The 24513-nt window shown below is 49.9% G+C and overlaps 1 protein-coding gene across 2 annotated transcripts in view; it reads right to left on the reverse strand.

Annotated features, from left to right (window-relative positions):
* Positions 1 to 500: 500 nt before the first annotated feature.
* The window catches only part of ZNF704 (zinc finger protein 704), a 149129-nt gene continuing 125116 nt past the window's right edge, over positions 501 to 24513 (reverse strand). Inside the window, exons 5-10 of one of the 2 annotated variants that reach the window (XM_066266379.1) lie at positions 23185 to 23304; positions 17556 to 17656; positions 13287 to 13554; positions 11066 to 11170; positions 2467 to 2564; positions 501 to 1504 (exon numbers count right to left, since the gene is read on the reverse strand). In XM_066266379.1, the coding sequence (XP_066122476.1) occupies positions 1393 to 1504; positions 2467 to 2564; positions 11066 to 11170; positions 13287 to 13554; positions 17556 to 17656; positions 23185 to 23304 (804 nt within the window). In that variant the 3' untranslated portion in view covers positions 501 to 1392. The remainder of the gene's footprint in view (positions 1505 to 2466; positions 2565 to 11065; positions 11171 to 13286; positions 13555 to 17555; positions 17657 to 23184; positions 23305 to 24513) is intronic. The other variant, XM_066266380.1, reaches the window with a different exon arrangement.

A 24513-nucleotide genomic window follows, 5' to 3' on the forward strand; every position in this document is an offset into this window, starting at 1 on the left:
TTCACAACTCTTCCTCTCTTCCCAGACCACTGCCACCAAAACCAACCAACCAAGCAACCCACCAACCAACGCACCAACCCACCCACGCACCCACAGGTTAGAAAGCCCGGCGAACGGGTCGCAGCACAAGCCCTGCCCCTCTCAGCGGAGAGAGAGCATCCTGTACCGACACGCCTTTTCCTTTGGGTGTTCTCTACGTTCCCTTCCGAGCCAGTTCTTAACAAACAGTTCCTCTATGTTTATAAGGAAAAATAAAGGTCTGGATATTCCTTGTACGCACACAATGTTTCGATCGTGCACGAACCTGTCTCCCACACATGCTTCAGCATTGAACCAGCCACGGGGCGCTCAGGATGGAGGTGGGTCCGTTGACCTCATGTGGCTTTTTGAACGGATGGGGACATGGAGGCTGTGCCCGGCTGTCTACAGCAAACCTGCAGGGGCCGGTGGAGCTCTCGACCCCTTCTCAGACCAGGCAGCGTGGAGTTTTGAGGGAAAAGTCTGATGACCCACAGACCTGGCAGTGACTTTGCCAGACAAGCAGTGACACAGAGGTCCTAGCTGCGGTTTGTGTCACATCCCTGAAAGAAGCATCAGGCTTACCCGGACGACTCCATGCACCAGTTTTGGATCGAGCTGAGCGGGCAGAGGAGGAGCTTCTTGAGAAAGGGCTTCTCACAGCTCCCGGGAAGACATCTTGGTGCTTCCCATTGCTGATGGCCGGACGTCCTGAGTTCCACCTGGACTGGAAGTCTGCTGGTGATGCCATCGTCAGTGTCTTTTCAAGTGTCCGTCAGCGGGGGCCCTCCAGGCCTACAGCTTTACCATTCTGGGGAACATTCTTCAAAACAAAACAAACAAGAAAGACATGGAAGAGATACCCAGCCTGCTGCCCTAAGAAGTAACATGGAAAACCGGAAAAGACTATTCACATGAAGGTGGGTATTGTTCTTTGTACAAATGCTACAGAAGCACACATAACTTTTTTGTGTGTGTCACATAAAATAAAATACCCCCCCCCAAACCAGAAACAGCATTTTTTAGAAAGCTTATCAAAATATGCCTCCTTTCTAGGTAAAATGGGCTTTGTTGGTTCCATTGGTACAGAAATCCAAAGTTTTCTGACCTAGACATACAGCAAAAGAAGTTGACTTCCTTTTCCCATATGTGAAAATTAGTTACAGCTGCCCCAGGCGGACTCAGAGCAGTCCAGTTTCCATGAGACCTTTTCTTTCTTTCTTTCTTTTTTTTTTTTGCTGCAATTCCACCAAGTTTCCTGGAAGTGCTTTTTCTGGGCTTCAGGTGTGTTTTATTCAGAAGGAAGGGTGCTTTCCAAAAGCTGCTCTGGCAGGAAGTGAGGGTGGGGCACCCCATGGCCGTGACCATGGCCCCTCAATCCAGGAAGCGCTGACAAGCCTTCTTCCAGCGGCAGGCCGTGCACCACAGGTCCCGGTTCTCCATCCCGTACACCTTCCGGCACTTCTTGCCCTCTCCCCGAGGCTTCCTGTGGACGGGAGGACAGCGTGGTCAGCGGGAAGAATGCAGTGGGCCTCCCACAGAGGGCTCACAATCCCACGAAAGACGGGGACAAGAAGTGAGGAGACATGGCAGGTCCTCTCCAGAGCAGGACGATTTTGTGGCCACTGCCAGGGCTGTTACGTTGGCCTCTCTCTTTCTCTTTCTCTTTAAGTGAGAGGAGGGGAGGTAGAGGGACAGATCCCTGCATGTGCCCTGACTGGAATTTACCGTGGCAACCCCTGTCTGGGGCTGATGCTTGAATCAACCGAGCTGTCCTCAGTGCCTGAGGCCAATGCCCAGACCAGTTGAGCCACTAGCTACAAGAGGGGTAAGGGAGAGAACGGGGAGCGGGGGGGGGGGGGGGGGAGGGGGAGGAGGGAGAATCAGATAGTCACTTTTCCTGTGTGCCCTGACTGGGTATCGGACCTGAGATGTCCATATGCTGGGCTGACACTCTATCCACTGAGCAAACCGGCCAGGCCTGGCTTCTCTAACTCTTAAGCTTCTATCTGTCCACTTGTGGACACCACCACTGGCCTTCCGCGTAACACTGAGTTGAACATGCACACGTGAGAACCACCAATAGACAGTGTCACTCCTTCAAGATTTTAAGAATGCGCTTTTTCATGCTGTCTCATTTCTCAAAGGTCTTGAATTGGAATAGAAATTCTCTTGTAGTTAATTTAATACAGGGGTTAATGCAACACGGCGTTCTGTAGTCACCATGGCCTGTTCTGAAGAAAAACTTACTGTGAACTGTTACAACAGAAAAAAACAACGCGTTTTCACTCACAGTTAATGAGCAGGGAAACCCACGCGAACAAAAGACAGTGTGTCTCATCCATGACAGGGAGATTTTATGACAGAGAGCCTATCTGGTTTCCCTTTTTCTCGCGGTTCTACTTCTCAGCTAATCCCCTTGAGACGAGGAGTTTAAAGCAGTCCTACCTTAGGCTGACCGTCCCTCTGGGCGGGGAGGACAGGACCGTGTGGCTGTGCTGTCTCTGCTCTCCTGTGCCCGCAGGATGGTGATGTGTCGGAGACACCTGGGGAGGACATGGAAAACAGAGCTGTCAGGACAGGTTCTCTGTGCCACCCCTTTACTGAGGCCTTGTGACGTGGGCAGTGGTCCTTGAACATTACACAGGGAGGCTAAGTGCTTCTTTCACGGAAATGACATGGGAAAACGGATGGGGTGACGCTCACGGCGAAATTTAAACGTAACTCCAACAGAAAAGACACAGTGACAATTACTGGTAAAACCTTTAAAATCTTCATCACTTCACACCTCTGCACTCAATTGACCCACAGTAATCTATTTTCATTTGAATATTATTTTATTTTGGTTTTTAATTTTTTTAAATTCATTTTTAGAGAGGAGAGAGAGTGGGAGAGAGAGAGAGAGGGAGAGAGAGGAGAGAGACAGAGAGAGAAGGGGGGAGGAGCTGGAAGCATCAACTCCCATATGTGCCTTGACCAGGCAAGCCCAGGGTTTCAAACCGGCGACCTCAACATTTCCAGGTCGACGCTTTATCCACTGCGCCACCACAGGTCAGGCTGAATATTATTTTAAACTTTAAAAGAGATTCCCATTCTAAACCTCATGATCTCACTTTTGAAGAAGAAAAAAAAGCTAGCGAGGTTAAGAGCATCACCTCAACTTATGCAGTTCGTCTGTGGCCACAACTCCATGTGGCCCTTCTCTTTGCCCTGTCATTCACAGCCACTAAATGAATGGCAACTTGCACAAGACACCCACAAAGCAACAAAGCCCTTCTGGGGTCTAAATGGGAAAGAGGAAGAAGCCAGTAGCCCAAGCGAATCAAGAACGAATGTTGCCCACGTAGTGATAACTGCACATTGCTGAGTTCAGGCTGGCTGACAGAAGCTGTGAGCCCATGTGATGCTATTGTTCCCATTCTATAGATGAGGAAACCAAAGCATAGGGAGTTAAATAAGGAGTCTGATGTCACGGCCCTTGTTCTAGAGCGGGGGTCCCCAAACTACGGCCTACGGGCCACATGCAGCTCCCTGAGGCCATTTATCCAGCCCCTGCCATACTTCCGGAAGGGGCACCTCTTTCATTGGTGGTCAGTGAGAGGAGCATAGTTCCCATTGAAATACTGGTCAGTTTGTTGATTTAAATTTACTTGTCCTTTATTTTAAATATTGTATTTGTTCCTGTTTTGTTTTTTTACTTTAAAATAAGATATGTGCAGTGTGCATAGGGATTTGTACATAGTTTTTTTTATAGTCCAGCCCTCCAATGGTCTGAGGGACAGTGAACTGGCCCCCTGTGTAAAAAGTTTGAGGACCCCTGTTCTAGAGGGTAGGGCTGTCCTGAGCTCTCCCTCCTTACACTGCTGCCTCCAGTGGTAACAATAGTGGGGCCCCTTCTGTTCTTTGTAGGATTCTCACTTAGTCTTTTTGCCTTCTCTGCCCTTTTAACACTAAATACCTTCCCAGCTTCTGGAATTCTCAAAAGCTGCCCCAAACTAATTTTCATAACAAATGTTTCAATTAAGTATAGAATCTTTCTACTACAGAAGAGCAGACATTGAATACATTTACAAACATAACCAACATGGCCACAGAAATACCATTACCAATTAACTGTCACGGGGGCATTCCCAAGACAACCTTACAGAACCGATTTTCTCTATCCTAGACTAGTATGTTTAATTTTCCTTCAATGCAAAGGAGTGTATGTATAACACATCATTGTTATTTCCCCAGACATTGATTTACAAAAGATTAAACAAGTAACAAAAACTAACAGTTTAAACCACGGTGGCTGTGACTCTGAATTAGCCTGTACCCCTAGTCTTTCTTTTTTTAAAGTTGGGTGCCGGGATGCATTTGGTATGGGTAGATAGAGGTTCTTCCAGAAGCACAGTCCTCCTCTTCCCCCTATTCCTGCCCCCCCGCCCCGACTAGGGTGCATAACAGCAAACCAGAGGGAATGAGGGCTCCAGCTCACGGTGGCTGAGATCTAGAATGATATTCTAGAGCAGCGGTTCTCAACCTGTGGGTCGCAACCCCAGCGGGGGTCAACGACCAAAACACAGGGGTCACCTAAAGCCATCGGAAATACATATTTAGACGGGGGTTGAACGACCAAAGCACAGGGGTCGCCTAAAGCCATCGGAAAATACATATTTATTATACAGACCCTCTGGATTGTTTTAAGTGATCAGGATGATAGAAAAATTTAAAAATGACTGCAGAACTTGCAGAATTCCAAAATACCTTCTTATTAGTCAGGGAACCGGAAAAGTTTAGGTGACACAGCTCTATTTCCATCAGCCCAAGACCCTGTGGAAGGGTCTACATGTGGCAAAATTGCCACACACACACCCCCTTTCGTATGGGGTGATATGAGATGACAGAACACTCTTCATCCGGCAGATCTTTATTAAGCACTGACTATGCACAAGGCACTGCTGTAGGCTGTGGGGGAACAGCCCCAAACAAACCACGTCTCTGCCCCACGGAGTATGCGTTCTCGTGGGGAGAGAGTCGGTACACACCAAGCACTACGAGGCAGGGTCACAGGCACCATGATGGGAGGGCAGCACATTTATTTATCCAAGGTGGTGAGAGAAGACCCCCGGAGGAGGCTACCTCTCATCTCCAGGGCAGTCCAGAGAGAGAAGGGCAGTGACAGAGGACTAAGGGGCAGAGTGCCCAGGGGGCCGGAAGATGCTGTGTGGGGGCGGAGGGCAGGAGGTCGGGAGGCGTCAGGCCCAGGTTGTGCCTTGTCGCTGTGATAAGGAATTCCATGTTACTCTAAGGGCAAAGGAAGCCACCAGAGAGTTTTAAGAAAATGAGACATCTGAGAAATGCTTTGGACAGGTCACGTTTGGCTCCTTGGGGAGTGGCCTGGCGACAGCGGCCGGGAGCCCCGCGGATGGTTCAGACTGTTTGTGGTGTTGGCGTAGGCAACTTGCTGGTGATTCCGGTGAGGGGGTGGTCGGGGTGGTGAGGGGGGGCTGGGCCCGTGTCTGTTAGAGGCTTGTTGATAGATGGTTAACGGGAACAAAAACACAAACACGAATCTTTAGATAAAGCGATGACGAATCAGGAAGTATCAAGGATGAATCCTCATTTCGGGCCTGAGAGGTCGGAGGGGTGCTGATACCACTTACAGAAATGGGATAACAGGTTTAGGGGTGGAGAGAGGACCAGGCATTTGAAAACCCCCAGAACACAGTTTGAGGAACGTGGACCTTCTGCTGCAATAACCCTTCTTCTCTACAGACTATTCCTGCTAACGGCTTTCTCAGCTCTGCAGCGAGGGCCCGCGTGCTCCGTGTGCAGTCCTGTCCCTGGGCAGCCGCCTGCTGTCCACAGGGCGCAGCAGAAGCCAGCGCTAACTGCACAGGTCGCGTGTGGCTCACGCACAAGCGAGCATCCTTACGCCCCAGCTTTTGAGCTGCCCTTGAGACAAAACAGCAACTCGACCGTGTTTCAGCTTCTCATTTCAGTTGGGGCTAAGAGTGGGGAAGTCAAGGAGACCGGCACAGGGAACCAGCACGGACTCAGCACTTGGACATGGGCAAGACTGGCTGCCAGGGCATGTGCGATCTCCTTTAGTCCCCACAAAACCCCTGCAACATGGAAGGGCTGTTACTTGCGTTTTGCAGGTAGGATAACGTGAGCTTTAAGCACAGAAGTGGCCTGAGCAGCCTCCCAGAGTTAAGAGCAGCAGTAATTGAATAAGAGCTTGTTCGATGAATTACCTTCCACGTGTCCCCTAACTAAATCTTCGCCACGCTCCTAAGATAAGTAGAACCATCATTTCATTTCATAGGTGAGGAAGTGGAGACGTTTAGTTGCCAAGGCCACAGTTAGTCACTGAGAGACCCAGGATTTGAACACAGCTGTCTCGTGCCAGCTGGCCTTGGGACTCCATTCAGAGTGACGTCCACGCCCAGCTCTTTCTCCTCTTCCATCGAGGGGAACAATGTGTGCCCCAAATAAAGCCCAGCAAAGCACTCTTTTGTCTATTTTCCCCAAAGGCCTCCACTTTTCAATTTTTGTTTTGTATCTTATCCATTTTTAAATTTTATTTTGGGGCACGTTTTATAAAATATATAATATGCTTATAGAGTACAATATGGTATTATTTATTTCTTTTTTTTTTGACAGAGACATAAAGAAAGACAGAGAAAGGGACAGATAGAGACAGAGAGACAGGAAGGGAGAGAGTTGAGAAGCATCAATTCTTTGTTGTGGCATCTTAATTGTTTATTGATTGCTTTCTCATATGTGCTTTGACCGGGGGCTACAGCAGAGCGAGTGACCCCTTGTTCAAGTCAGTGACCTTGGACTCAAGCCAGCGACCTTGGGCTTCAAGCTAGCAACCTTTGGGCTCAAGCCAGCAACCATGGGGTCATGTCCATGAGCCTACGCTCAAGCTAGAGACCTCAGGGTTTCAAAACTGGGTCTTCTGCATCTCAATATGATGCTCTATCCATTGCGCCACCATCTGGTCAGGCTATATGGTATTATTTCTAAAAAATAAGTGAAGTTATTGGGTGATACACCTGTCATTTGTCCACTAGTTAGGTGCGACCTCAGAATTGTGTAAAGCACCCTAGATACACTATGCAAAGTCATGGCTAATCCCCCGCACGTGGAGGAAATGTGTGTCCTATGAGTCACTCCCACAGAGGGGGATCACCTCCTCTGACCCCTGTGTGGCGGCCGGGAGACATGTCACACGGACCACGGGGGCAAGTGCCCGCCATGCCAGTGCCAGGCTGTGCCAGAGCTGAGGTTCCTGCGTAACAGAGGCCCCGTGACTGGCAAGAGGGCACAGTGTGGACGCCGGAGTTGGGAATCTGCATCTGAGCCATGTGCCCGAGCAGCAGTGAGGGACTTGTGTCTTCCTGTAAGCGAGTTGGAGACATTTTTTTCCTTTGTGATTTTCTACCTCTCAAAGGGGATGAAAAAAGACCCTTGGGTTTAATCTCTTATAACACCCTATTTTAAATTCTTTCTCTAGGTGTTAAACAAACAAAACAAACAAAAAACAAAGCCAGCTAAGTCACCAACAAGCAAGCACGGTTATTTCTGATTGGGAGACGCTCCTGTGCTGAAGCCTCTAGGACCGGCTCTGAGACAGCAGGCAGGTTCGTCCCTGCTTGCTTGCAAGGGGCCTTTTATGAACTCAATGCGTTTCCCCAAATCTATATGCCGAAGCCCAAATTCCGAGTGTGGTTGTATTTGTAGATGAGGCCTTTAAAGAAGTAATTAAGGATAAATGAGGCCCAAAGGGTGGGGCCCTGATCCACTAGGATTACAGTCCTTTGAGGAAAAGACACCAAAGGGCTTTCTCTCCATTTCCCCCCATGCGAGGACACAGCAAGAAGGAGCCCTCTGCAGCCAGGAAAGCCCGTCACAGGGATGCATCGGCTAGCACCTGGGCCTGGGACTGCCAGCCCCCAGAACTGCGAGGACATAAACTTCAGTTAGGCAAACCCCCGGTCTACGGTAGTCTGTTAAGGCAGCTGGAGCGGACTAATGCATCATGAAAAGACAGAAAAGAATGGAGATAATGAGAGGAAAAGACGGGTGGAAAACCAGGCCAAAGAAAGCTATAATTAATGAAGGTCCTCTTCCCACCCCTGTGTCCACAGCCTTGGGCTAGAAAAGACAGAACTCCCCATGACCTTTGCAAATATGCAGACTGGCTTTCTCCCTCCACATCTCTAGGAAGAGGCCTCACCCAGGGAGCTTATTAAAGCCCAACCTCCAGGAAGTCTGGCCTCAGCAAATGAATAAGTAAAATCCTGCCCTCAGAAGGAGGTTATCTGCAGGCTTCTCCAGGAGGTGTCCAAAAACTGCCCCTCTCCCAACCCAGGCAGCCAAGATTCTCAAATCGGGAAGCACATCTTAAATGGGGCCCATCACCCCAGGGTGTTTGTTTTGGAGTACAAACACAAATGTATTCTTAAAGAGCATTTGATAAAATGTCAACTGCTCTATTCTTCAGCATAGACATAGGTGAGGCCCTGACTCACACCGACTCACTATCATTTAAAACGTGGAAAGCCTGTCTGAAACGCTATTACACTAAATCGGAGGGTAGGAATTTACATGTTCTGCTCTTCTTTTTGCTGTTGTTGTTCTGAGAGGGGCAGGGAGAGAGAGAGAGACAGGAAAACTGACCCGCTTCTGTAAGTGCCCTGCAGGGAATCGGACTGGCAACCTCCGTGCTCGGGACCACACTCCAGCCACCCGAGCCAGCCAGCCAGCGCCTGATTTCTTTGTTCTTTCTTTCTTTTTTTTTTTTTAGTGACAGAGAGAGGAAGGGAGAAAGAGGGGAGGGAAAAGGGAAGCATTCATTTGTTGTTCCTCCTGGTCCTGCATTCATTGATCCTGTGTGTGCTCTGACCAGGATGGAACCTGCAACCTTGTCATTTCAGGACAATAGTCTTAACTGACTGAGCTAACTGGCCAGGGCTGGAATTCATATGTTCTTCATTCAACCTGACTCCCCGTCTTCCAGGGGCCGGAAAGCATTCCTGCGGAAACAGGGACAGTGGCTGGTGTCCTGGGTGGCAGTGTCATGCCCCTGTGCTTGGGTGCCAGGCCCTGGGGGGACCCAGCCCTGGAGAAGGAGATGGACAGCACACACCAACCCTGGCTTGTGAAACACTGGCAGAGAGTAGAACAGACGAAAAGCATTTTTAGTGGTACGCTTTCCGGTCTTCTAATCTAGACTAAAACAGAAACCTTGGAAAATAGCGCCCGCCTGCCCTCACTTTTGCTTCCCAATAGGAATGGCAAGTTGACTGCTAACACTCTCCAGCTTTGGCTGAACTGGACCACACAGCCAGGTACACTGGGCATTCTCTGGTGAGAGAATAAACTGACGGCTCACATGGGGGGCTAGGGGGAGAGCCTGTTAACCCAGACACTCTGTGTACTTTCTGTCCAAGTTCTAGTCTAGAGCATCCCTGAACCGACAGGCAGTGAACGTAGGAACTCTGAAAACCTGGGGCACTGAGGTGAGGATAGAGAGATATACCATGTCCACAGCAGAAGTTAAAATTTTGCTGTCGGAAAACAAACAGGTACCCAGCTGGTCTCCTGCTGTGTTAGACGTTGAGGAACTTTGGAGAACACACCATTCCGAGCGATTTCTCCACCCACTAAGCTTGTTTTCACAAGAGGTGAACAATAGGGTGGATGCTCTTGAAAACTCTTCTCAAGTCAAAGACAAAAGAATAGCAGGTGTCTGTAATTCTGTAACTGCGGCTGCCTTTCTCGGTGAGAAGGGCTGTCCCGCACGTGACACGGAGAGGCACTCAGGTCTTTCTATGTCTAACAAATTCAGAAGTCACCAAAAAGGACTGATTGCTACCCTCGGACACCCACCTCAGAAACAACCCCAATACCCGATGCCTAAGTTGTTCTCTTCCCCTGCCACTCACACATCCCCAACTGCATTCCTGGTCTTTCAGAGGGACCGGCAGTGGTCGCTAGTCTATGAAGCAGGCAACTTTCATAAGGACTCCAGGTCCACAGTGCTGTTCAAGAATCGAATGCCAGGAGTATTTTTTTAGAAGCCACAAATCCCCAAACTGCTGCGGGCAGGATGCTTTTTATTGTTGGTAGTCCTGGAGGGGGGGGGGGTTGAATAAATATTCATTGGCAGAGAGCCGCATAATTGATTGAGCCGGTTTCATTTTTCTCAGCTCTGCAGGAGGTCTTAGAATTTGCTGGAAACCTCTGGGAGTTGCCAGGAGTTGATAATAAGAAGCTCTTGTGAGGTCCTTGGGGAGAGAGGTGTGATGGAGAAAATAACCTGACTAGCCATTATCACAAACCACTTTCTGGGTCTTATCAGGAGTTATAAACTGCTGTGAGCATCAACGGGGGTGGGGGTGGGGTCCATGGATGTTCTGTGCTAAGCTACAAAAAGCCCAATATTTTTAAATGAATGGTTAGGCATCATATTAATTCAAGGTGATTTATCCGACAGTACTCATTTAATATATCAAATCAATTCTCATATACTACTTAAACCCAAGGGCATATTTTAGTACTCATTCATTTTCAAATTACCCATCCATATGGATGGATTATTCAGGCTTTGGGGGAAAAAAGTGATTTCAATGTATTTATTTTTTGGACCTTCAAGGTGACACACCCACAAACAATAATCTCAAAGTCATAAATATTATCAAGTCATTCAATGATGAATGGCATTTATGTACAGGCATATTTTTCTTTTATATTCAGGGTCTGAGTTCAGAGATCGGAAACACACAAACATTCCACCACCCAAAAAAAAAAAAAATCTTGATCTATTTCCAACACATCGCTTAAACAGCTGAAATGCTCTTCTGCTTTCCTGACATTCCCATCAGAGCACCTTGGACAGAGTCGCTGGGCCTTGTGGGACCTGGCTGAGGGGCTGACAGAGGCCAGGTAAGGCACAGGGGGCACCCCGCGTCCTGGCCTTTGTCTTTCTTTGGCGCAGGCCTACCATGTGCTCTCTGGCTTCACGCTGGGTTTCTGGGTTTGGACTCACCGGAATGCCCGTGAAGGTAACAGGAGGAGACTGCCAAGAGATGCTGAAGCTGCTGCCGTTGGGAGTGAACTTGGCTGACCCTGGAATGGTCACAGGGGGCGTGGCCTGTGGCACAGAGAACAGAGACACTTGTTATGGAAGAACATTTCCCCTCGGAGTCTTGGCTGTCATTGCCAAGGTCGAGCCTCAGGAATGATCTCAGCTGTGTTAATGACATAGACTAACGAGCTAGTAGTAGGAAGAGATGAAACAGGGTCAGAGAGAGTAGCTAGAAATAAGCTTTTTATGTATCTAAGCAATCTAAGGCGTAAAAGGAGATGGCTTTGACTACTGATTTCTGTATTTTATGACACCTGTGAGATAGAATTCCTTACTATCAAATTTTTTACAGTGATGGTGTGTAAATTGTTACGACACTTGGGAGAGTAATTTGGAGATTATATATATATATATATATATATATATTTTTTTTTTTTTTCTTAGCATTTTGTATATCAGCTATTCCACTTCTAAAATTCATCTAAGGAAATGAATACAAGGATGTTCATCACAGAACTCTGTATTATATATAAAAAACTGGAAACACACATATCCAGTCATAGGAAATGGGTACCTAAATCATGATCTACCCAGAGCTGTTACAAATGAATTGGTTGGAGAATACTCATTGGCATGCAAACACTTTATGATATATGCAGTGGAGAAAAACAAAGCAGAGGAGAAACAGTCCTATGATAGATCCTTCATTTCTTATACATATACACATAGAAATAAGTCTTGAAAGACACACAAAAGATATTAACCAAGGGATTTTTTTGTCATTGGGATTAGGGATACATTTCCTTTCTCTGTTTCTGTTTTTGGTATTTTCTATGCTAAACATTTGTAATTCCTATAAACAAAGAAATCTTAATATTATAAATATAAATATAGGGTTTAGAAAGAACCCTCAAGATCACCCAGTGTGTGTTCCAACTCATTTTTTAAGAAAAAAGTTTTTATTTATTGATTTTAGAGAAAGAGGAAGGGGAAGAGAGAGAGAGAGAGAGAGAGATCACTTCTCCACCCATTCATGCATTCATTGGTTGACTCTTGTATTCTTGTACCTGGGATGGGACCCACGACCTTGGTGTATCGTAATGATACTCTAACCAACATGGCCAGGGCTCCAACTTGTTTTATAGATGAATACAATCATTTCACTAAGTTGGTTCAAGCTCATGACTTTGGACCTCAGTGCAACACTGACAAAACAAGAACAAAGGAATAAATTGTTCTTTTTTGACCAATGTAACAACAGTCAGGAGTAAATTTCATCACACCGTCTCATTTAATACATTAGCTCGGTTCCATTGTTCTTGAGGTTGTCTATGAAACAAGTGGCCAAAACTCTTCCACTACCAATTTAGTTTTTCTGATGATAAATACAGTCGCTGATGACCGTGGTTTTGTCTCTGGCACTATTGGAGAATATTTTGGCAACACTTAACATGAGCCGTGACTGCTCAGATTGGTCCTCTGGCTCAGTAATTACTCTTCTGTGAATTCCAAGAAAAAAAAATAAAGCTACTGGCACCGAGACATTCATAGTACAGTTAGTAATGACAGGGACAAACTGCAGATGCTCCAGAGTAGATACCTAACAATGAGAGAACAGTGGAAACAATTTAACTTTTTTTTTTTTTTAATGAGAGTCAGAGAGAGGGACAGATAGGGACAGACAGGCAGGAAGGGAGAGAGATGAGAAGTATCAATTCTTCATTGTAGCATCTTAGTTGTTCATCATTGTGTTCTTATATGTGCCTTAACCGGGGTGGGGGGCGGGGCTCCAGCAGAGAGAGTGACCCCTTGATCAAGGCAGCAAACTTGGGCTCAACCAGTGGCCTTGGGCTTTAAGCCAGCAACCTTTCCGCTCAAGCCGGATGAACCCAAGCTCAAGTTGGTGACCTTGGGGTTTCGAACCTGGGTCCTCAGTTACCTAGGCCGATGTTCTAATCCACTGCATCACCACCTGGTCAGGCCAATTTGTTTTAACTTTTTGATGAAAACAATTCAACTTAACTTCTTCTCTTTGGCTTTGAAAGGAGAGAAAGAACAACAACAATAAAGGAACTCAGCTACTGGGCTGCTAACAGTGTGTAATGTTTTTCTATTCCTAGGTCAGAACACGACTGCTTCTGGTCAGGGGCCAAGTGTCACTGAGGGTCACTGGGCAGGTCACCTGGTAAGCGTGGTCGGTTTGCACGAGGTAGAGGGTGGTGGGGGCTGAGCGGCTCAAGGGTGTCATCAGTTTAGTCTCGGTTTTGGCACAAGGGGTTTCTGTTCGGCTTGAGTCCGGGATGGGGAAGGTGGGAGGTGAAGCCAGGGACTGGGAGGGCGAAGCCGGGGCCAGGCTGCCCAGTCCGTCCGCCACCGAGTCCGTGTTGAGTTTGATCTCTGTGTAGTAGAAGTCCTCTTCACCATCGCTGTAATCAGAGTCCCCAACACGCCTAATGCAAAGGACAGCAACACGGTCAGACTAAACCATCTCGCACACACTGTTCCTTCTGTCTAGAATACCTTTCCTTTCTCTTGTCTGTCTGGAAAACTCTTACTCACCCTGCAACTCTTGTTTTTTTTTTTTTTTTTTTTTTTAACAGGAACAGAGAGAGTCAGAGACAGACAGATAGGAACAGAGAGATGAGAAGCACCAATCATTAGTTTTTCGTTGCACATTGTGACACCTTTGTTGTTCACTGATTGCTTTCTCATATGTGCCTTGACCGCGGGCCTTCAGCAGACTGAGTAACCCCTTGCTCGAGCCAGCGACATTGGGTCCAAGCTGGTGAGCTTTTGCTCAAACCAGATGAGCCTGCGCTCAAGCTGGCGACCTTGGGGTCTCGAACCTGGGTCCTCTGCATCCCAGTTCAACGATCTATCCACTGCGCCACCGCCTGGTCAGGCTCACCCTGCAACTCTTAACCGTCTACTTTGAGGGAAGACCTTCTTGATCTCTTAGAGTGATTTATTCAATCAACTAACTAATCACTCACTCATTAAATAGTTTATTGGTGAGCTACTACGTGCAGGTACTTTTCTAGGGTCTCCTGGTATGAGTGGCCAAATCGTGGCCACTTCATGGACTTGGCTGTGGTGGATATTACATCTCAGGGTGGAGGCAGGCAGGGAACCCAGAAATAAATAGGTATTTAATACATTGGGTAGTAATAAATCCCAGAAAGAAAAATTAAGCAGCATAAGAGTGTCCTTAAGCAGGGTAGGTGGTGGGCAGTATTTTAAAACTGAGCTCAGAGAGAGACTCTCTGAGGAGGTGATCTGAGCAGCAACCTGGACCAGGCAAAGGGGGACCCATGCCAGACCGTGCGAAGAGTGCACAGCGAGGAGCAGCTGAGGCGGGGCAGGGGGTGGTGGCCTGGGGTCTTCTGAGAGGGCAGAGGCCAGGGGCTGGGGCCTGGGGCTGCAGAGAGCAGTGGGAGCGGAGGGGGCAGGGGCGATGTCACCAGCAGCTCGCAGCTCATGAGCAGGGCTCCGCGCTGTATTCTGAATGTGACGGAAGCCACTGGGGCTTTGAGGACTCTCAGTAACTTCTTAAACGGGTCTCTTGACATCGATGACCCAGATGAGCATGGACAGTGGCTGGTGGTGGTTGGGGAGTGGAAGTGATGGGAAGTCACAGTTTGGATGGATGTGGAGGTCAGGATTAGGCTTTCACTCCTAAATATTAGATCCTTTGTGCTCCCCCTGAAGGGTGTCCATTTCATTTTGTTCACTTTATTAAATGACTTTATACATTTCTGTAACTTTTTAAGTTCTATCGCCTCCAGATAGCACTCTCTGGGACCCCATCTCGCTCAGCTTCCCGGGGCTCCACACACATCCTGCATCTGCTGTGCAGAGGTGCTCAGTCAGTGCTGAATGAAGGAAAGGGTTGGATGCTGTCATGCCCGGTGACAGGGAGTGTGGTAACACGGAGCGTGGTGACAGGAAGCGTGAGTTCTGGAGTCCGGTGTTGCGGGTGTGAGTCTTGCTCCTTGGCCTGGCCTGGAACCCCAAGGCCCTCGCCGAGGACATGGGGTGACACAGGGCCTGCCTGCCTGTGGTCAGGGGAAGCGACACTATGGGGCGGACAAGGGCCCCTGACACACAAGGCAGGCAATGCCCACAGACTCAGACCCCATGTCAGAGGGGAAGAAAGGGGCTTCCAATTTCACAGCCCGCCCAGAGCCATGGAATTTTTCCACAGCAAGTTTTGAGTAGATGAAAACAACTGTCCAAACCTTAGAAAACATTTATTCCACGTTCTAATTTCTAAAGAAGCGGCGCATGTCTAGCAGCCTGGCTTCGCGGGGTGGCTGAGCAGAGGGCCTACGTGTCTCCTTCCCCGGGAGCTTCCCGCATTTCACGGATAGATCACTGACTCACAATAAACTGTTTTCCCACTTATGATGCCTACAGAGAAGCTAAAATAAAAGCCCCCTTTCCTCAACCTTTCTGTGTGGCCAGATTGTGGCTTCTCACGGGCCCTTTCCACGTCCCCTGAGTGCTTGGGCAGAGCGTCGGGGGGGGGGGGGTGTCATGTCTGTGCTGTCCCAGGTCCGGGTGGCCTTGGCTTTCTGACAGCACTCCACGGGAGACCCCAGAGAGTGGGACGAAGAACAGAGTCTGCCTGTTCTATTCCTGTCCCCACGTCCTTTCCGATTGCTACGGGCCGCCACGTCCCACACACGGGCCCCCGGAGAGAGACGGTGCCTCCCCGCGAGGATAAGCTGGGATCGGCCCCACAGCACAAGAACAGAGAGACAGTCTGCAGGAAGACGGTGCTCTCCACACCGGCAGGTGTGCATGCACGACCTCAGAGGCAGAGGCTGTTTCTTTGGGGGTTGGTTCTCTCTAGAGCTTTAAATACTGCTGAGCTGTTTCCACTGCAGGCTGCCCCGACGGTGAGGTCAGAGAGGGCACACTGCAGGGTTATTTTGCCGAAGTCTTGGGCAATAGGAATGGGCAACATTGCCTTAGGGTGGCCCCTCCGGGGAGGAGAGCAGGAGCCCAGCCTTGGCGGGCCCCATCACTGGGTAACCGGCTCGGGGACCTGCACGTTGTGCTCTGGGAGGGACTGGCTGAGTCCCCAGACATTAGCCCCACAGAATGGGGAGGAGGTCCTCGTTTCTCTCTCTTGTCACCTAAAGGACTCCACCCACACAGGTCAGCAAAATCGCCTTAGAAGCCATTTTAATTTTCTTTTTATACCACTTTTATGGGGTGATGAATTTTCTAAATGTGTTCCTTGCTGGGAAAAGTGACTGTAGTGTCTATTTCTCAACACTCACCTTGTTGAGAGGACTCCTCGGTGTCTAAGCTGCTGAGGGCTGGGGCATGCGCGTGGGTTTGCCGTCTGCACACTGGTCAAGACTAAAAGCACCTCAAGTCCCTCAGCAGTCCCGATCTCTGGACAAGACCGACCCCAAACCTAAAGAACCCCCCCTACCCCCAGCATGACCCCTAATCACCGTGGCTCCCAAAGCTTCATTCTGTCTTTCCTTAGACAGGTTTCTAGAAAACACAGGGAACACTATCGTAGAGCCAGGTCACCGGGCATTATAACCATAGCAACAGCAGCTTTTTTTTTTTTTTTTTGTATTTTTCTGAAGCTAGAAACGGGGAGAGACAGTCAGACAGACTCCCACATGCGCCCGACCGGGATCCACCTGGCATGCCCACCAGGGGCGACGCTCTGCCCACCAGGAGGAGATGCTTTGCCCCTCCGGGGCGTCGCTCTGCCGCGACCAGAGCCACTCTAGTGCCTGGGGCAGAGGCCAAGGAGCCATCCCCAGTGCCCGGGCCATCTTTGCTCCAATGGAGCCTCGGCTGCAGGAGGGGAAGAGAGAGACAGAGAGGAAGGAGGGGGGGTGGAGAAGCAAATGGGTGCTTCTCCTATGTGCCCTGGCCGGGAATCGAACCCGGGTCCCCCACACGCCAGGCCGACGCTCTACCGCTGAGCCAACCGGCCAGGGCTGCAACAGCAGCTTTGATGGACACTGGTGCTTCAACCCTTTGAGGGTCTCCATGCCCTTGAAGCTCAAGGTCATGAACACTCTCCACTGGGGATGAAAAGCACATTTAATTTTACAGACAAGTTCAGGAACGGTCCTACCCTACCCTAGTGTTTTATTTTTTAACAAATCACTTTCACTATGTTTACTTTTTGAGCCTCTCACATGACGCCCCTGTAGAACTATCGTATGAACCTCATCTTCAGAGGGACACGAGGCACAGAGCAGCGACTCAGTCCCGCACAATCTTCCCACCATGGGGCACAGGTCTCTGTTGCCTACAGGGGCCACCTCCCCAGGGGTTAGGGAGGCCTGGCCAGCCCAGGCCCTTCCCGTGCTCAGAACGTTTAAGGCACAGAGTGGGGGGTCCTGCCTGAGACCAGGTGGCCCCGGACACCCCAGAGAAGCCCACACCCGGCTCGGGGGAAGGATGGCCTCACCCAAGGTGAATGCTCCGGATGTGTTTCTGGATGCCGGCTGCGGTGCTCAGCACCTTCCCGCAGTTCTTCCACAGGCATTTGAACATGACCTTCATGGAGTTCTAGAGAGGGGAGGGGAAGCAGCATCAGCATCAAAACAAACCTGTTGGTACCGCCTTCGTGTCGTCCCAACACATCGTTAATGTACAAATATTAATTTCACAGTATCAATGGACAGATCCTCCCACTCGGAGTGCTTTCTGCCCGTTTCTTTTTCAAATGAGGAAGCTGTCCTATTCAAAACTAGCTCCACCTGTTCTGCGCCTGGAGCCTGACCTTGTGCGTGAGTGGGTCTCTTGCCTGGGGGTTGGCCCAGCCACAGGTGGGCAGTGGCTACATTTCCTTTAAAAACTACCGTGTCTGGTGGTATTGCCAGAGTTCTGGAAACCCCTCTCTGTACTTGTCTCTTCAGGCTTTGGGATGGTAATGGCCTTGCCCTCTGACTGGCCCCTGGGATACCACCCCACCCCTGGGGGTTCCCCCAGTCCTGTCTGCTCCTCTGTAAAGAGTCTCTTCGCCAACTTCTTTTTAATCACCCCGCTGAGTACCTTGCCTGCTTCCTGCCGGGACCTGATGGATTTGGGGGAAAGGTGGGTTATAAAAGAGTGTGAACAACATGATTTTTTTTTTTGAGGGGGTGGGAATTATGAAAAGCAAATAAACATTCTTGCATGCTGGAAACACTGGGGAGGGGTATCTTATTTCTACATTAATTTCCAAATGAAAACAAATGTAAAAGTTACCCTCTTTATTTTTTAATGTTTATTTTATTGCTTTTAGAGAGAGAAAGTAGGAGAGAGAGAGAGAGAGAGAGAGAGAGAGAGAGAGAGAGATACAGGAACATCAATCTGTTCCTGTATGTGCCCTGACCAGGGATCGAACTGGCAACCTCTGTGCTTCAGGACAATGCTCTAAGTGACCGGGCCACCCAGCCAGGGTAAACATTTTCCTCTTTTTTTTTTTTTTTTTACAGAGGCAGAGATAGACAGGGACAGAGAGAGATGAGAAGCATCAATCATTAGTTTCTCGTTGCGCGTTGCGACTTCTTAGTTGTTCATTGATTGCTTTCTCATATGTGCCTTGACCGTGGGCCTTCAGCAGACCGAGCAACCCCTTGCTGGAGCCAGTGACCTTGGGTCCAAGCCAGTGAGCCTTTTGCTCAAACCAGATGAGCTGGGCTCAAGCTGGTGACCTTGGGGTCTTGAACCTGGATCCTTCCGCATCCCAGTCCGACGCTCTATCCACTGCGCCACCGCCTGGTCAGGCCATTTTCCTCTTTTTAACTTTAAAGTTATCTCTTTGAAAGTAGAAGTCATCTTGTAATACTTGCACGACTAATTTTGGAGAGTAAAAGCACATTAGTGGGATTAGCTCAACTTTAATGACATCACTTAGGTGAAGATGTTCTGTGTTAACCCAGGAGGCTCCTAAAATGTTCGGGGAAGTGCTTGTCCAAGTCCCCTAAGTACATCCAAGGGACACAGGTCCTTGTCGACAAACCGACCATGCGCTCTTCCCCTAAAGGATAGCGAGCCCGGGAGGGGCAGACAGGAGAGAGGATGGCTGAATGGACACGCCCAGCCTGCCATGCAGGCCCACGCTTCTCCCAGGAAGTCAAACCAAGCTGCCAGGTCTGACAGCGACCATCTGTGATGCACCCCTGGCTCCTCCTGGCAGCTCAACCGAAGTCCACGGTGCTGATGGTCCCAGGGTGAGGCCGCCCTGTGCCAGGGTCCCCCAATCGTGCGCCTGATCCGGCTCTCACAGCCACACTCGGAGCAGCGGAGCTCCTGGCAGCCACAGGCAGGCGCGTTCTGCAGGGTCACCTGCTCTGGTGCGGTGGCCCGGGAGGGCTGGGGACGGTGGCCCGGAGGCTCTCCAGCTTCCAGCTTTGCGGAGGCTCTGGACCGACTCTGACATCAGCTGCCTGGGGGTTGCAGGCTGAGGGCCTGGCCCACGCCGCCTTCACCGACTCTTCCACGCCAGCCTCGGCCTAGCGTGGATTATAGACCGCTGCCTCCACCAGGCTCGGGGAGTGGCTTCTGCTCTCCTGATGGAATCAGACTGGTACACAGGCCTGACAAGGCTGCTGAGGGTCACCTTCAGTTCCAGGGAGGGGGGACCCGGCTGCATTGTGAGGTATTATACTGATACCTTGGGATGAGTCCAACAAAAGCTCGACGCCCGAGCTCACTTGCTGTTTTGTTTCCCACATGGCAGCCTGGCGTGGAGACCAAGGTGCCGCTTTTGAGATGACTGAGAAGGTCCTCAGGTACGTCTACATCAGGGGTCCCCAAACTTTTTATACAGGGGGCCAGTTCACTGTCCCTCAGACTGTTGGAGGGCCAGACTATAAAAAAAACTATGAACAAATCCCTATGTACACTGCACATATCTTATTTTAATTTTTTTTTTTTGTATTTTTCCTGAAGCTGGAAACGGAGAGAGACAGTCAGACAGACTCCTGCATGTGCCCGACCGGGATCCACCCGGCACGCCCACCAGGGGCAACGCTCTGCCCACCAGGGGGCGATGCTCTGCCCCTCCGGGGCGTCGCTCTGCCGCGACCAGAGCCACTCTAGCGCCTGGGGCAGAGGCCAAGGAGCCATCCCCAGCGCCCGGGCCATCTTTGCTCCAATGGAGCCCTGGCTGCGGGAGGGGAAGAGAGAGACAGAGAGGAAGGAGGGGGCGGGGGTGGAGAAGCAAATGGGCGCTTCTCCTATGTGCCCTGGCCAGGAATCAAACCCGGGTCCCCCGCACGCCAGGCCGAAGCTATACCGCTGAGCCAACCGGCCAGGGCCCACATATCTTATTTTAAAGTAAAAAAACAAAACGGGAACAAATACAATATTTAAAATAAAGAACAAGTAAATTTAAATCAACAAACTGACCAGTATTTCAATGGGAACTATGCTCCTCTCACTGACCACCAATGAAAGAAGTGCTCCTTCTGGAAGTGCGGCGGGGCCAGATAAATGGCCTCAGGGGGCCGCATGTGGCCCGCGGGCCGTAGTTTGGGGACCCCTGGTTTACATGGTGATTAGGGTGTGCGTGTGTGTACATATGTGTATGTGCATAAGCATATGTACATGTGTGTACGTTATGTGTTGGGAGTGGAGGCTGACGCACACAAGCCCCCCAAGAGGACCAGGATCCTTGAGGGAAGAAAGAAAGCATCAGTTACCCTGCACAGGTGAGTCTGCCACACACTCCTGGTCCTCGGCTGGCCTTTTGTGGAGGAACCCACACTGCTGGCCAGAGGCCCCGGAATTTTGTATGCCCAAACATGCATGCTGTATTATTCCATTGAGCTTAAGTTCCACAACATGCAACGCTAATGCAGCGTCAGCCCAGCGGTTGTGTGTTTGCTGGGTGTGGGGGGCGGGGGTGTCTGACCATAGAGGGCCAGGCAGGAGTGCAGGCTGGATGGGAGTGGTCATTCCCCAGGCGGAGGAACTCATCAAAACTTCCTGAACTGTGTACTTAAAATGGGTTCACTTTACTATGTGGAAAGTGTACCTGCATACATAAAGTTGATTTTAAATGACTTGCATAACAACAACAAAATCATCCCTGAAGTAATACAAATCCCTAGTGATTATGCGTTTTCTCAGTCAGTGGATTCTGAGAGTGCCTCTTATCTCTGGAGATATCTGTTCCTAGATAGGATCAAACAGTCCTGTGACGCAGAGAAGTTGAGCCCTGGCTGGGAACATGTGAAGTCCTCCAGACACTCCAATTCCAGATACCGTCAGGGTAGCAGATGATTCTACAATGCTGTCACTAAACGGCGTAGAGCTCACTCTTTTTATTTTTTAAAAGATTAAAAAAATTCATTTTAGAGAGATGAGAAAGACAGAGAGAAGGGGGGAGGAGCAGGAAGCATCAACTCCCATATGTGCCTTGATCAGGCAAGCCCAGGGATTCGAACTGGCGACCTCAGCCATTCCTGGTCGATGCTTTATCCACTGCACCACCACAGGTCAGGCTTTTTCTTTCTTTTATTTTTATTTTTTATTAAGTGAGAAGCAGGGAGGCAGGGAGGCCGAGACAGGCTCTCACATGTTCCCTGACAGGGATCCACCACGTAAGCTCACTAGGGGGCCATGCTCTGCCCATCTGGGGCCATTGATCCATTGCTCTGCAACCGAGTCTGAGGGGAGGCCATGAAGCCATCAACGCCTGGGGCCAAATTGCTTGAACCATTCCATCCATGGTTGCGGGAGGGGAGTGGAGAGAAAGAGAGAAAGGAAGGGCAGGGGTGGAGAAGCAGATGGTCGCCTCTTGTGTGCCCTGACCGGAATGCGAACCCGGAACTTCAACGCTCTCCCGCTGAGCCAACCGGCTAGGTCTAGATCTCACTCTTTGCCTGGGTTTTCCCCTGCCCTGGCTGGCAGTGTGGTGCCGTCACCTTGACACCCGCCACGTGTGACCCCTGCTGCCGCAGTAGCAGCACCCTCACCGCTGTCCCGCCTGATAAGTGTTTCTGGGGCAGCGATTTTCCTGCACAAGGCAGCTGCCCAGGCGTGTGTTAGGAACAAAGTCGGCACCGGGTTAGATGGGTGCGCAAGCATGCGCACGTGTGTATGGGGGGGGCACAGGTCTGCTGGGTTTGCAGAGCAGTCATCCCTGGTTGGGAGTGAGTCGCTGCGGTCTGGGTCTGAAAAGCTGAGACAGTGACCCGTTCATCGTTTACTCCTGAGCAACCGTGACACTAACAGGGCACATTTGTCTCTGACTTGAGGCTCTCCCAAGTCCACAGGCAAAGTGGCCCATGGCCAAGGCCCCTGTGAGGTAAGTGAGAACGATGAAGCCTGGAATTCAGTGATTCCCCAGGCTGCTGCCGATGTTTTGAAAGGCAGAGCCCTGAGCCAGGTTTCCTGTAGGCCCCCGATTTCCACCACTGTCATCGCTGCTCTCTCTCTTCGCGGGGTTGGAGGCTGGGCTCTCCATTAACCTGAAATAAAGCCAAGGTGGGTCAGGGACCCAGGGGGTTCCAAAATGGCCCAGGGTCAGTATGGAGGATGGAGGCAAGCCTCCCCTTTTCTTCACACTCACACCTCCCACATTTTCATTTAATCAGCTGTCAAACGCAACACAGCAGCCAGCACTTCCTGCTCACAGAGTCCCCACAGCTACCCCACCAAGGCGATGCTATCACGGCCCACCTTTTTACAGGTGGGGAAACTGAGGCTGAGGGAGGTCTAGTGGCTTGCTTAAGGTCACATACATGTTGGAGCTGGGATGCTCATTCCTAAGCCTGAACTTTTTGATCCTGTTCAGGGATGGGCAAATCGGAATCTGAGGTGGAAAAAAGCGCATTGATTAATTAGTTAATCAGCATGTCTTGATCTTCCAGAGATCCCCTGGGATTGGTGGTTAACTCTTGGCAGTCCAGAGTTCTTCCAGAGTCCTGGCGGCTGTGTCTAGGGTCACTGCATCCCCTTGTGGTCAGGACCGGGACTGCACCTTCCTGTAGTTCCTAGCCGTCCTGCTCACATTACTGGCCAGGGAAGTACCTTCAATTCCCTCTGAAACCCCAGACGGAAAATTCTGCTACAACTGGGCTGGGCGCAGCTGGCTGACTCACCTCTGGAGCTGGCAGAAAGCCTTTCATCTCTCCTTCTTGCATTCTCACTTTCAGGCCAGTGGTCCCGCTGTGGCCATGCAGGTTCAGGTTCTCATTGGGTTCGGGCTGACAATAAATGAACTGTGGAGCCAGAAAATAAATGGTGGGCCATTCCATTTATTAGAGTCTCATAACAGCGGACGAGCAAACTGGCAGGGAAGACTGCTTCCCTCTCTCTCGGGGCTCCCAAGCTTCTCAGCACTCCAGACTCACCGGACTCATCCTCCGGACTCACTGGACTCACAGGCCCCCACCAGCCTCAGCACTTCCCAGCGAAACAGGCCGGGCTGAAATACCCCTGGCAAACAGTAGCAAACAATCACCCCTCCCCATGGAGGTAGGCAATCCACAATTTACAATCTGCCACCCTGAGGGCAAGCACCTATACAGCCTTTCACAGACCGCACACACATGGCGCTGCCCCTGCCAATGCAAAACACAAGCAAGCAAACCTAAACACGCGTGTTTACCCAACATTCCACCCCTTTAGGATTGCTCCCTTCACAATCTACAACACAGGTATCCCTGTAAAAGGAATGAGGTACATTACATAAACAGACTATAGCAACAGCACAAGCTATACAATTACAACAATTACCAAGGTGCCCTTTACAACGTCTCCCTGAGCACTCTGCCCAAGGCACACACTGGAGGCCCATCTCTTGCCTCCTACTTCACTGTAAGATGGAGGGCCTGTGTAGTCCAGCGCTTTGTCCATGGAAACCTTAAAGCAGTGCTGGTCAACCTGGTCCCTACCGCCCACTAGTGGGTGTTCCAGCTTTCATGGTGGGTGGTAGCGGAGCAACCAAAGTATAAATAAAAAGATAGATTTAACTATAGTAAGTTGTTTTATAAAGATTTATTTTGCCAAACTTAGTGAAAACCCAACATAAAGTACTTGGTAAGTAATTGTTATTATATGCTTTAACTTGCTGTAAGTCTGCTTTATAAATTTTATAAAGTCAAGTTACTTCCCTACTTTATAAATCACCATTACTGTGGAACTGGTGGGCGGTTGGAAAATTTTACTACTAACAGAGATACAAAAGTGGGTGGTAGGTATAAAAAGGTTGACTACCCCTGCCTTAAAGTGTCCTTAGTGTGTCTCTCCAACTGGATGAGAACAGCTTCCTGGTGCAGGAGGATGTCCACAGGAGCTGAGCCCCCCTTCCGGGTCTCTCATGTTGTCCAAAGGTGGCAATGTCTATCCAACAAGGGAGCCAGTGCCCCCCACTGATTGCAGTCCAGGAGTCCATTACACCGCTCAATGATCAGTCCACGACAGACAGC

Source organism: Saccopteryx bilineata, chromosome 3 (assembly GCF_036850765.1).
Source record: "Saccopteryx bilineata isolate mSacBil1 chromosome 3, mSacBil1_pri_phased_curated, whole genome shotgun sequence".
Classification (NCBI taxonomy): Eukaryota; Metazoa; Chordata; class Mammalia; order Chiroptera; family Emballonuridae; genus Saccopteryx; species Saccopteryx bilineata.